The sequence below is a fragment of the Caretta caretta genome, chromosome 2, assembly GCF_965140235.1.
Source record: "Caretta caretta isolate rCarCar2 chromosome 2, rCarCar1.hap1, whole genome shotgun sequence".
NCBI lineage: Eukaryota > Metazoa > Chordata > Testudines > Cheloniidae > Caretta > Caretta caretta.
The window spans coordinates 222,342,570-222,356,510 of record NC_134207.1 but is presented as its reverse complement, the minus strand read 5'-3'; the positions used below and the strand labels follow the sequence as shown (position 1 = coordinate 222,356,510).

General features: G+C 41.1%; 1 protein-coding gene across 14 annotated transcripts in view; it reads left to right on the top strand.

Annotated features, from left to right (window-relative positions):
• PPP1R9A (protein phosphatase 1 regulatory subunit 9A) overlaps positions 1–13,941 on the top strand; it is a 251,202-nt gene that overhangs the window by 156,265 nt on the left and 80,996 nt on the right. For all 14 annotated transcript variants that reach the window (XM_075125845.1, XM_048838168.2, XM_048838169.2 and 11 more), the window contains one exon: positions 2,531–2,635. In XM_075125845.1, the coding sequence (XP_074981946.1) occupies positions 2,531–2,635 (105 nt within the window). The remainder of the gene's footprint in view (positions 1–2,530; positions 2,636–13,941) is intronic.

Here is a 13,941-nt window from a genome sequence, read left to right as displayed (position 1 = left end):
ACGAGCTATTTGACAAACTGGCCATTTGTGCACAAATAACAGATTTGCATTTGGAATTATGTTAATTGCAAAAGCAGTTTTAGCAAGCAAAAATGCACATTAATTTCTTTATGCATTGGCCTTCTGACAAATCAGTTCTCAATTACATAGAAAATCTTATTAGTATTGCTTATTTTGGTAGTGTCTTCCGGGTCAAGGATTCTTTCCAAACATAGAATAAGACATGATTGGAAAATAAATGTGATTACTCTTACATGTATGAATATATAGGAATACTTACTTGGCATCATATAGAAAATATCCTTTTCGATGGCAATATTACGTATTTGGAGAACTAAGAAGACTGAAATAAGAAATGGAAATAAATTAGTAAGCCGCAAAGAAAAGAAATAGAGAGAAGTAATAACCAAAGTGGGCTAATGGACAAAAAGACTCTCATAATCTGTCAATCTTTTTATATTATTGAGGTATGTTCAATGTAATGGCAACAGTTACATGTATAAAAATGATATACAGTTCTAAAAAGGGAGTAGGTGGGGTTGCAGAGATGCAGTTTGTAGGCTTCCACAAAAGCAGTATTTTCAAAATTCGCTGTGTCTGGATGGGAAATAATCCATTGATCCACAGTTGGTCCACAGTGACAGCATGAACTTTGAAGCTGCCGAAGTAGCTCTAAGGAGCCATTTGTGCTCAGCAGTATAGTTCAGAATGTTGGGAGATGTTATTCAAAATGCATGTAGAAATGTGAGGTGTTATGCCAAAGCTGAGAGTGAAATTATTTTTAGTACTCCTTCGCAAAATGTAGTTTCTAATTTGCATTCCCGGAGCATGTGGTTCTGAGGTCCTGAGGAAAACTTCCATTAGTAGATATTTATGCTCAGGAAAAAGTGCCGTTTTTAAATATCTTGACTTAAAACAAGGAACTTTCATCTGCTCTATTTCTGTTGGTTCCTTTTAAATCTGTGTTATCTGATATAGTAGCTCACATACAGATGTTTGAAAATGTGTTTCTTTTACGATTTTTATATGCTTTTTCATTTGGAAAACTGTTGGAATTTGTATGTTTCTAGCAGAGCTGAATTTGATATGTCTCTCTTCCCTCCATGTACCTTTAATAAATGATGATGCTATCTCTGCTCTAGGGATGCATTCAGAGGTTTACAGTTGTGTGTATTGCGGAATGAAAAGAGTAGCAATTCATTGTTTTTAACTTTGCCACATGGAGCAGTAGGTTGTGTTATAAATAGATGTTTAAAATCTAGGAGATTCTTCCCCTGGTAAAACAATTTAAGGCTTTATCCTTCATTCCTTGTACATCCAAGACTCCCTTTCAAGTCACTGAGAATTCCTGGTGTGCAGGGGATGCAAGATCAGACCTCTTAAAGATAATTTTAAAGACTAATTTACCCTAATTTATTTGAAGTTTAGGCATAATCTACTGAGTAGTGGCCCTTTAGGTACATGATAGATTATTAAAATATGCTTTTGCTCTAAAGAATACTCCGTTTTCAAGTAGCATGAAATACTAGAACTGCAGTTTACATTGTTCTTCAGGATTGTTTAGAAAAGGACAATGTGTAAGTTATTCAAGTTTCAGAGTAACAGCCGTGTTAGTCTGTATCCGCAAAAAGAAAAGGAGTACTTGTGGCACCTTAGAGACTAAGAAATTTATTTGAGCATGAGCTTTCGTGAGCATAAGCTTTCGGATGAAGTGAGCTGTAGCTCACGAAAGCTTGTGCTCAATTAAATTTGTTAGTCTCTAAGGTGCCACAAGTCCTCCTGTTCTTTTTAAGTTATTCAGGTATCTCAAGGTATGTCTACACTACAGCCACTGTAGCAACGTAGCTCTGATGCTTCAGCTGGGTCACTGTAGTACTGCAGCTGACACTTCCTACGTCAATGGAAGGGGCTTTTCCATCAGTGTAGTTAATCCACCTCTCCTAGAGTTGGTAACCAGGTCTACAGACAAATTCTTCCATCAACTTAGCTGGGTCTAAACTATGGAATAGGTTGGCCTAACTACAGCGCACAGTCCTGAGTGATGTAGCTAGATCACTTTAACTTTTAAGTGTAGCTCAGGTCTGAGTTTAATTTTGTAATGTTCCAGACTCAGCAATTTGTTTTACCTGTGATTACCTACAATACCACTGATATGGAGGAATGTAATTACTCATAATACTAAGATTGTCTAAAGCTGTAATTATGAGGTATCTGTACACAGGCAGTGACATAATTTTGTATTTTTTTCTTTGCTGTTGCTTCTGTATTTAGCAATACCATATAGCAAAGCATGCTTTGCCCCACTTCAGGAATGCGTTTAGGCATGTGCTCATATGCCAATGAAGTCAGCCCTTTCCTAAATTGGGGTCTGTATCACATAACAAACAGACTGCATAATGTTGTACGGATGGTATTTACTTCAATTTTTTTTATTTTGGTGTAACTCCAAATGCTTTTTTAAAAGCTACAATTATTGCTTCCTTTTATGTTTTGATGAGTAATTTAGGGATTTTATTTGTTTTTCTGAAAGGATCCAAGTAAATGACCAAATTGTAGAAGTGGATGGAATCAGTCTGGTTGGCGTTACACAGAATTTTGCTGCAACAGTTCTCAGAAACACCAAAGGAAATGTCAGGTGAGTAACTATGTTTGAAGAAGAACATACTGATGGTACTAAACATTTTAAATTATCTAGTTGCTTCCATTAGGAGTATCAATTTCTTGGGGTAGGGGCAATACAAGAAAGTGGAAAGGGAGAGACCTCTCTGTCCTTTTAACCTGTAACATCTCTGCTGGGACTCCCAGCAATGGTATAAATGATATTAATTTTTTGTGATGGGACTACGTGATAATTAAGACTTGGACTGAAACCACAGGTAGGGTCAGATCCTCAGTTGCTGTAATTTGGTCAAAGTTGATTTCTTTCAAAGGATTTAAACCAGGCTCTGACCCATTGTTCACATAGGCCACCAAATAGGTGTCAGTCAAATGGAAACCTCAAGGAGAATCATTACCAATACTGTTCTAATATTAATTCACTGAGCCACCATCTCCCCAGTACTTGCTCTGGGTTTATTCCCATATCAGGTAGTTTGTCTACTTCCTTGCTATAAAATGTGTTATTCATTTGATTAGTACCTGTTAGTTAAAAGGGATTGTTGCAAGTGTCAGTAAAATAGTGAACAGGTTAGAAAATATTGTAAAATTCACTGAGTAAATTTCTTAATACAAGATATAAATTCATAATGCAAAAATGTAAAATACTTGTAAGAACCATAATACAATAATGTACATTTTCTAACCATTAAACTGTTCAACCAGTTTTATAAATAGAATATATCCGCTCATGTACGCTGTTAAACTACCTGCTAATTGCAAATATTTAACTTTGACGAAATAATAAATATTTAAAAACAAATATTTAACTTTGACAAATTAATAAACAAAGAAAATGTGTAGCATATTGTAAACTAATATCCAAGCTGTAACTGCCTTCAGTTAATTGCAGTTCCCAAAATTCGCTGCACAGAGGATAGACCTGACCTCTGATTCATATGATTTGGAGCCGGTTCCTATTCTTGTTGAACTCAATGACAAAACTATTGGTTTCAATGGAAACAAGGTCAGCCCGCTCCAGTTGCAGTGTTGGGTACATGCTGTAGTCATGTGACAGTAAGACTTTTCCAGCTGATCCTTAAGTAACATTTGAGGAAGACGTTAGCTTTGGCATTGGCAATGTAGTAGACTGTGCAGGTGGGCAGAGTGCTGGGTTTTTGTTATGGTTTATATTTAGGAAAATAAATTTTGTAAAAATTATAGTTTAATTACAAGAGAGTATTAGTCTTCTGTGTAACATATGCAATTGTAGCTATGTTAATTGGGTCCCAATCCTGCAAAGACTTCCACAGAGATTTAACTTTAGGAACTGGGAATTGGTGGCAATCATCCGTCTTGAAAAGTGAGGAGCCAAAGCAGTTCTGAAATTATGTGTCATGCTGCAACATCACGAGTGGCTCAAGCGTTCAATTCTCTAGCAACAGTCCTTGCCACAAATCGTTCAGGTGTAAGGCTGGGGGCTAGAGAATGAATCTGGTGCACTACTAATGCTTGAGGCCTAATGCAGTTTCTTCTTCACTCTCTTGGCTTTCCTTGTTCTCAACCACCTCTCTTCAGCCTCTTTGACTCCCGGCAAAGCGCAGCCCTCTAGTGTAGTCTATCACTAGCTATCTTCCCAGCTTGCAGTGTTGATGTTGAAAGATTTCAAGTCCCTCTTGCAAAAGTGCTTGAGCTTACATTGACCCAGTGGCCCTAGAGCATCCTCATTTTCTCTATACAGGGAATCCTTAGAATGCATCCACCCTGTGCAGATGACCAAGCCAACAGAAATGTTTGTGTTTGAGAATAGTGATTAGACTTGGTAATTTTGCTTTCTCTAGTACTTTGGTGTCAGGAACTTTGGTTTCCTATTTGATAGTTAGAATATGGTGAGGACAGCAGGTGTGAAAGGTGTTTAGCCTTCTTTCATGCCGGCTGTAGGTGTTTCAGGTCTCACCACAATAAAGCACTATGCTCAAAATGCACATCTAGTAGACCCAAATCTTGGTGTTCAATGTTAGTTTCCTGTTATCCCACACATGCTTGGTCGGGTGGCCTAATGTAGTAGCTGCCTTTCTGATATGGGAATTAACTTATCTCCAGATGACGAGTTTATCTGATACAGTTGATCCTAGATAGCAGAATTTCTGCACAACTTCTATCATGGTGTTAGTGATTGAAACCCTGGTGTAATCAACACACTTTGTGCTATTATTGTTTTCTTTAGACTGATAATCCACATTCAACACAAGCTAGCACAAAGCTATTGAAAAATTGCTGAAGCTCTTATTCACTATGTGCGACGAGCATTGAATTATTGGTGAATAGAAGTTCTCTTATCAGCGTGTGTTTGAGTTTGCTTTTTGCTCTTAGATGTTGTGACACAGAGGCCCACTGGTGGTTTACTACTCTGTCTCAGCAACTTGTGTCAGGCCTGACATACTCACTACTCCTAACACACTGTTGTCATGATATATACCCAAAATGTGGCATGTAATATATCATAGGAAAACTAATAAATCACTGATCTTTAATGTTCTTGCATGTGTATCTATAAGGTATGTACAAAAAGTTATGGATATGTGTTAGAATCATGTTATTAAAATGTGTTTGGCAAGCAATGCATAATCCCAGTCTGCTATAGACAATGGAATGTGTATTTGCTTGGCTGACCAGTCTGGTCATCAGGCAGAGACAATAAAGGTGCATTTCTATAAAAGGTAAACAAAGCCGTTGAACTAGCAAGGGGAAGAGATAACTACTCAACTGTCACCAGCTGGAGAAAAGCCAGCATGAAATCTTCTCCAGACCACATGGCATCTCTTCAGATGGACAAAAAGAACTTTATTTGAGAATAGATAAAGAGAGAATATCTATTATCTGTTTATCTGAGAATATAACTTTATATTCCAGTGGTTTACTAGAATATAAAGACAAGGGGTCTGAGCCTCATACAATATTACTGTACTATAAAAGAGTACCAAGTGAGATCTTTTATGAAAGCTAATGACACACTGGTGATTAATATCATTGGGGAATGTGTGTAGTAACACTATATGAAGAATTATGAATGCTCACTGATATTATAATTTAAAGTCTGGGACCAAACAAAGGGAGAAACTAGTTTTCTCCCAGATGGGAGGGACTGCAGCTATCTACCTGTTTCAGTGAAATTCATGCTCCTGGGTGCATTCTGTACCAAAAAATTTAAAATTCTAAAAATTGTATTTGTTAAAATAACACTACATAATCATGTCAGTTTCCATTATTTTGGTAATTTATTTCAAAATACCAGTCAGCAAGTATGTCTGTAACAATACAGACACACACAAAAATTCCCCCAGGAGTAGAGAGTTAAAGAAACCCCTATGACAACCAAGTGACTTCTCTGCCCCCTTTCTCCCCCAGAGCTCAGCCAGGGGCCAGACACCCACAACCCCTCCCCCCCTCCAGAGCCCAACTGCGGGCCCCCCCAGCAAAAACACCTGAACCTCCTCCCCCACCAGAGCTCAGCCACGCCCCCCCAGCCCAGATACCTGCACCCCCCAGCAAAAACACCTGAACCTCCTCCCCCACCAGAGCTCAGCCACGCCCCCCCCCCCAGATACCTGCACCCCCCAGCCAATACACCCGAACCCCTTCCCCCCACCCCCCAGAGCACAGCCGCGGGGCCTTCCCGGCCCAAATACCTGTACCCACTCCCCACCCAGAGCACAGCCGCGGGGCCCTCCCGGCCCAAATACCTGCACCCACTCCCCACCCAGAGCCCAGGGATCCAGAGGGAGAAACAACCTGATGCCAGTCCTAGGCTTGCACAGAGTTTCCTGCACGCCACCCTCTCCTTCCCTCAGGGCATGCTGGGAACTGCAGCTGCCAGGAACGGTGTAGCTCCCTCTCCCTCCCACCCAGCAGTGTCTTCTATATGCAAGCTGGGTTCTGCTGGGTTCAGTGGCCCCTAGTAGTGGCTAGCAGCACTGCAGCCCATTTCTGTGGTGGAAAGGAAATTCTGCACGCACAACATTAATTTCTGCAAAATTCTGAATTGCGCAGTGGCGCAGAATTCCCCCAGTAGTAAATTAAGCAAGGTGTGACCAAAAACAATGGAAGCCCCATTTATGTTTGAATCATCAGGGGGAGGGGAAGCCCACAGGAAGGGAAGAACAGCAAGAGGTCATCCTGAGTGTGCAGACAAAACAGTGACTTTGGGACGATAAAAGGAGAGAGAAAAAGCCGTCTTGGTTTCCATCACTGGACAGACACCTGAACTCTTGCAGTCTGCCAAAGATGGGTCCTTCAGCTAAGGAGGTTAAAGTCTCTGGGAACTGAATATAGGTAAGAAACCTGCTTAGGCAAAGATCAAGGGAAGATGGTCCTTTGTACTGTTTTGGAAGGGCCTGACTAAGAGAGGGAGTCAGCTATGGATGGAAAGAAAATGATTGCTAGGAAATCTACCTTGAACTGTGGCTGTAGCTTGTTTGAATTAAGTCTTAGGGCAAGTCTACACTACAGTGCTACATCAGTGCAGCTGCATCACTATAGCGCATCTGGGGAAGATGCACCATGCCAGTGGGAGAGCACTCTCCCATTGCCCTTAGAGAAAAGCGTAAGCTATGTTGTCGGGAGAACGTCTCCTGATGACATAGCGCCGATGTGGACAGCATGAAACTTTTGTCACTTGGGGGGACTTTTTCACACCCCTGAGTGATGTAAATTAGATCGACTTAAGCAGTAGTGTAGACTTTTCCCTAGACACTAGCAAGCATATTTTACTTTTATTTGCTTGTAACCATTTGTCTTTATCCCTTCTACTTGGTATCACTTAAAGTGATATGCTGTGCTTTTAAAGGAACAACCAACCTTATTAATTCTCTCTGTGTTCCAGGAGGGGACTGGATGCTTCAACCCTCTCTGGTTTGGGGAAAATTTGGGACTGGGGGTATGTCGGGGTCACCATGTAAGTAGTAACTAAGGCTGGTGGGGACCAGAGTGGAGCTGTGATGTAACAAGCAGGCTGCTAGAGTCAGAGGTGCTGAAGCAGGTCTGCTCAACACACAGACACTTAGTGCATGCTTGTATGCTGGCTGGGAGCATCCAGACAGGGAGCTACAGCAGCAGAGCATTTTGAGGCACGCAGGATTACAGGACAAGTGGTGACATCATCTCTCAGTAGCCTGAATTGAACCCTAAAACATTACAGATGTGTAATGTTGAAGAGTTTTCCATCTGATTTTGTAAGGAGATTTACATCCTTAGTGCTAGATGAGAAAGCATGGCGAAGCAGCAGAGGGAGGAATATGCCCAAGAGTACTGCTGCCAAAACACATCCTTATGCTTTGAAATCCACCGCAGTTTTTGTAAGGTTAAAGTCCTCCATGTATTTAATTATTATTCAGTGTACTGTGGGGCAGATTGCCCACTTCCATGGAAAATAACAGGTTTGGGTAGGAAGGAGAAAACACAAGGGGATCTTCACATAGCTTTCCCTAGGTCCTTCATCATGGATTAAATTATAATCTGACTAGTTGCCATATAGACCCTTTTGTCATAAAATATCGTATTGTACTGATATTTCTTTGTTGCTGTTCTGCGCACATTTTGAAGTGTAGTGTACATTCCATACACAAGGATCAGGTCCTCGGAATCCATTTTGAAGCACTTGGAGGAGAGGAAGGTGATTAGGAACAGTCAACATGGATTCACCAAGGGAAAGGCATGCCTGACCTACCTGATTGCCTTCTGTGATGAGATAACTGGTTCTGTGGATATGGGGAAGATGGTGGACTTGATATACCTTGACTTTAGCAAAGCTTTTGACACTGTCTCCCACAGTATTCTTGCCAGCAAGTTAAAGAAATATGGGCTGGATGAATGGACTATTAGATGGACAGAAAGCTGGCTAGATTGTCGGGCTCAACGGGTAGTCATCAATGACTCGATGTCTAATTGGCAGCCGGTATCAAGCAGAGTGCCCCAGGGGTCAGTTCTGGGGCCAGTTTTGTTCAACATCTTCATTAATGATCTGGAGGATGGGGTGGATTGCACCCTCAGCAGGTTCACAGATGACACTAAGCTGGGGGGATATGCTGGAGGATAGCGATAGGGTCCAGAGTGACCTAGACAAATTGGAGGATTGGGCAAAAAAAGATGCAGTTCAACAAGGACAGGTGCAGAGTCCTGCACTTAGGACGAAAGAATCCCATGCACCGCTACAGGCTGGGGACTGACTGGCTAAGCAGCAGTTCTGCAGAAAAGGAGCTAGGAATTACAGTGGACGAGAAGCTGGATATGAGTCAACGGTGTGCCCTTGTTGCCAAGAAAGCTACCAGCATATTGGGCTGCATTAGTAGGAGCATTGCCAGTAGATTGAGGGACGTGACTATTCCCCTCTATTTGGTACTGGTGAGGCCACATCTGGAGTATTGCATTCAGTTTTGGGCCCCCCGCTACAGAAAGGATGTGGACAAATTGGAGAGAGTCCCGCAGAGGGCAACAAAAATGATTGGGGGCTGGGGCACATGACTTATGAGGAGAGGCTGAAGGAACTGGGCTTATTTAGTCTGCAGAAGAGAAGAGAGAGGGGGCATTTGATAGGAGCTTTCTACTACCTAAGGGGGGTTTCAAGGAGGATGAAGCTCAGCTGTTCTCAGTGGTGGCAGATGACAGAACAAGAAGCAATGGTCCCAAATTGCAGTGAGGGAGGTCTAGGTTGGATATTAGGAAATACTGTTTCACTAGGAGGGTGGTGAAGCCCTGGAATGGGTTACCTAGGGAGGTGGTGGAACCTCCATCCTTAGAGGTTTTTAAGGCCTGGCTTGACAAAGCCCTGCCTGGGATGATTTAGTTGGGGTTGGTCCTGCTTTGAGCAGGGGGTTGGACTAGATGACCTCCTGAGGTCTCTTCCAACCCTAATCTTCTATCATTCTATGATCATTGGCTCCTTACAGGTCTCATTTATCAGGGAGAGGTTTGAGTTTTTACATTGTTGCTATTTGTAAGCTTAAAATATTGAGTTTTCACAGAAAGTTGTGACTGAACACATCAGTGTCACAACTGGATAAAGAAGATTTTAATAAATAATATACATATTTCAATGAAAATATTTTATAAGCATATACATGCACACTTACACAAAGCTTATGCTGTTAGCACCCCTTCCTACTAATGCAGGTATCTGCTGAGGAGAAGGGATGGGGTAGAATTTGGTACAACTCCCTTTCTGATTTTGCTTCATTTAAGAAAACTGTACGATAAAGACCCTCAAGTTTCCTCAATTCTAATTGTGTCCCAAAGTTCCGTGGTCCATCTCACAGGGAAGCCCAGAAATGTGTGAAATGTAATTGGTCAGACTGCTTGGGATCATTAGAGTGAGAAGATTTGCCAAGCTCCATCATGAAGTCTGTGACATAGACATCATACACAAGTACTGTTAGGCCCTGACAAGTTACCTTGTTTTATGTTCTGCTTACTTCAGTGTACTGTGTTTGCTTTTAATTACTCAAAGCTAGACACATTCCTGAAATCGTCCCCTAACATCTCTCTTAATTTAATGCCTTTTGCAGGTGAATCTCAGGGTGCCAAAGGTTACTACCAGCTTGAAAGAGTGGCTCTACCATAAACATAAACATTTGCTTATAGAGTAAATTGGATCAAATATTGGTCTCTTAAAAACATTATTCATAAAAGAGGATTGCGTATTTTGCTGTCATTTTTATTCCCTCTTACGCATGCAGAAGCCATGAATGCTGGCTGTGTTGTAAAGGAAAAATATCTGTTTCATGGCAGAACCTGTCTCCTGTTTCAGCTGCCGTGACACAGTAGTAGGTTTACAGAACAATCTCTCATCCCCCCTCTCTTTCATGGACACACTTTCACTCTGGACCACACACCCTCCCTGGCCTTAGGAGAGCTTACGAGAATCATTTGGGACAGGATTCCTCTCCTCTCCACAGCTATTTGTGCCTGGCTGCTGTAAGTATAGGGAAGGTTCATGCTGGCATTTGCGCATCATCACTTCCTTAGCAGTGGCCAATAATGATTCACATCACTTGGGGGGAAGAGGGAAAAGTTGGGTGCTGAGACTCCCATGCAGGTAAAGAGAGTCGATACCATTGCTGATTCCTACCTTCTGCCTCTCATGTTGCCAGGGATCACTAGTGCCCCATGCACAGTGCAAGTGATCTACTACCCCCTCCTATTCAGGAGGAAATGAGATGGGAGGCACACAAAACTGCAAATGGAGACACACTGGTGAGAAAATGTGGAGGTAGAACTCCCATGCTATCTATTAAAGATGTCTCTGTAGCAAATCCACCTCTGATGGGAGAGATCACACACGTACTGTTTAATGGAATTAAAGTTCTGCTTTAATTACTATATATGTTACAGTGTTGGCTTAATTAATTTTACATAATTGCTTTAATGAACACTTCGTGGCCTCTACGCTGTCCAAGCAACAGCATGTGAACTGACCAACCTAACCTTTAATGAGCACAGCTTTTTTTTTCACGTCATGAATACAGCACATACTGCATATACACATGTTCTCTCTGGAATGCTGCATGCACACAGTTCTGTGTGTCTCCAACATTCCTTCCTCTTACAGCCCAAAGCATTATACACTGCCATTTTTCAAGTAGTCTAGCAAAATACATTTTAGCCTTTGCATTGGGGTTTATACTTGATCGATCATGCGGAAATACATTTATGAAAGGAGTGATATTGAAACTACTTCCTTAATTCTCACCAATAATTTGGTCACTGCTGCTTCAGAAAGCTAGTATAATGCTGATATTTAGTGATTCCCCCCTTTGAGTTTTAGAAACATTTTTGAATAGTCATGACAATGGAGGTTAGTGACCTAGAATAGATTCTTCAATATTGCTTCCAGAAAAACGTAACCAACCTTCTGTAACTGACATAGTAAAGAGACAGTGAGAACAAAGCCATGATGTCTATCTTTTAAACTGTTCCAGTTCAAGATAACCCCCCACATCTAGCAAATTAATCACATAAAAACTTGAAGGAGCTGAGGGGTTTCTATTATTTGAAATGTTATGCTATTCAGAAGAATTGCCATATCAGAATAGAAGACCATTAATCCAACCAGTTTGGCATTCTGTATCTGGCAGCAGCCTGTATGCTTTACAGGAAGACATTCACCAACTGTACTCTGTACAGGGACGCTGGGACAATTTGTATAGTGGGCGTACTGAGAGCCATTGAACCAAACTGTACACCTGTATATATTGGAAACCACTTCAAGCCAGGAGATGTGGCAGCACTCCTAGTTCCAGCACCTACACTCTGAGGGAAAGGGATGAGGGGGAATTATTTCCTAATCCCAGCTGGCAAATGATTTCTGACCTAAAGAATGAGAATTGGTAGTCCTTGTAAAAACATAAGAATGGCCATACTGGGTCAGAACACAGGTCCATCTAGCCGAGAGTCTTGTCTTCCAACAGTTGCCAATGCCAAGTGCTTCAGAGGGAATGAATAGAACCAATAATCATCAAGTGATCCATCCCCTGTCGCCCATTCCCAGCTTCTGGCGTACACAGGCTATGGACACCATCCCAGCCCATTCTGGCTAATAGGCATTGATTAATCTATCCTCCATGAACATATCTAGTTCTTTTTTGAACCCTGTTATAGTCTTGGCCTTCACAACATCCTGTAGCAAAAAGATCCACAGGTTGACTGTGCATTGTGTGAAGAAATACTTCCTTTTGTTTGTTTTAAACCTGCTGCCTATTAATTTTATTTGGTGACCCCTAGTTCTTGTGTTATGAGAAAGAGAAAATAGCACTTCCTTATTTACTTTCTCCACATCAGTCATGATTTTATAGACCTCTGTCATAACCCCCCTTAGTCGTGGTCTTTTCCAAGCTGAAAAAGTCCCAGTCTTATTAATCTCTCCTCATACGGAAGCTGTTCCATACCCCTAATAATTTTTGTTTCCCTTTTCTTAACCTTTTCCAATTCCAATATATCTTTTTAGAAATGCGGCGACCATATCTACACTCAGTATTCAAGATGTGGGCATACCATGGATTTATATAGAGACAATATGCTATTTTCTGCCTTATTATCTGTCCCTTTCCTAATGATTCCCAATATTCTGTGTTAGCTTTTTTGACTGCTGCTGCACATTGAGTGGATGTTTTCAGAGAACTATCCACAATGACTCCAAGAACTCTTTCTTGAGTAGTAACAGCTAATTTAGATTCCATCATTTTATAAGTGTAGTTGGGATTATGTTTTACAATTTGCATTACTTTGCATTTATCAATGTTGAATTTCATTTGCCATTTTGTTGTCCAGTCATCCAGTTTTGTGAGATCCCTTTGTAACTCTTTGCAGTCTGCTTTGGACTTAAGTATCTTGAGTAGTTTTGTATCATCTGCAAATTTTGCCACCTCATTGTTTATGCCTTTTTCCAGATCATTTATGAATATGTTGAATAGTACTGGGCCCAGTACAAACCCCTGGGGAACACCACTATTTACCTTTCTCCATTCTGAAAACTGACCATTTATTCCTACTCTTTGTTTCCTATCTTTTAACCAGTTTTAACCATGAGAGGACCTTCCCTCTTATCCCATGACAGGTTACTTTGCTTAAGAGTCTTTGGTGAGGTACCTTGTCAAAGGCGTTCTGAAAATCTAAGTACACTATGTCCGCTGGATCCCCCTTTTCCATCTGCTTGTTGACCCCCTCAAAGAATTCTAGTAGATTGGTGAGGCATGATTTCCCTTTACAAAAACCATGTTGACTCTTCCCCAACAAATCATGTTCATCTGTGTATCTGACAATTCTGTTTTTACTATAGTTTCAACCAGTTTGTCTGGTACTGAAGTTAGGTTTACCGGCCTATAATTGCCAGGATCACCCCTGGAGCCTTTTTTAAAAATTGGCGTCACATTAGCTATCCTTCATTCATTCAGCTTCAATGTGACAAGTCTAACTACAAATGTTATTTCAACTCATGTAAATGTGAAGTCCTCTTTAGTCTTGTGGAACTATTTAGCTCACTAATATCCTGCATTAGGGAATTCCACAGTCTGATTTTACACTGGAGGGATTCTTTTTTGAAATGCGTATGGTCTTTTAGTTTCACTGAGTGTCATCCTTCTGTCATCTTTCTGGGGATGGGATAAAGGACACTGTCAGACCAATACCATTCGGTATAGTGGAGGGCCATTTCTGCTATAGTTAAGGTTTGGAAGTCCTTCCTGTTTAAAAGACTGACTCTTCTAAGTACTCTAAAATGTGCACAGTTACTCAGTTTGATTTGGAATTTGGTATGCCTCATGGGGGCACAGGGTTCGGATAACGATCCAGATTTGG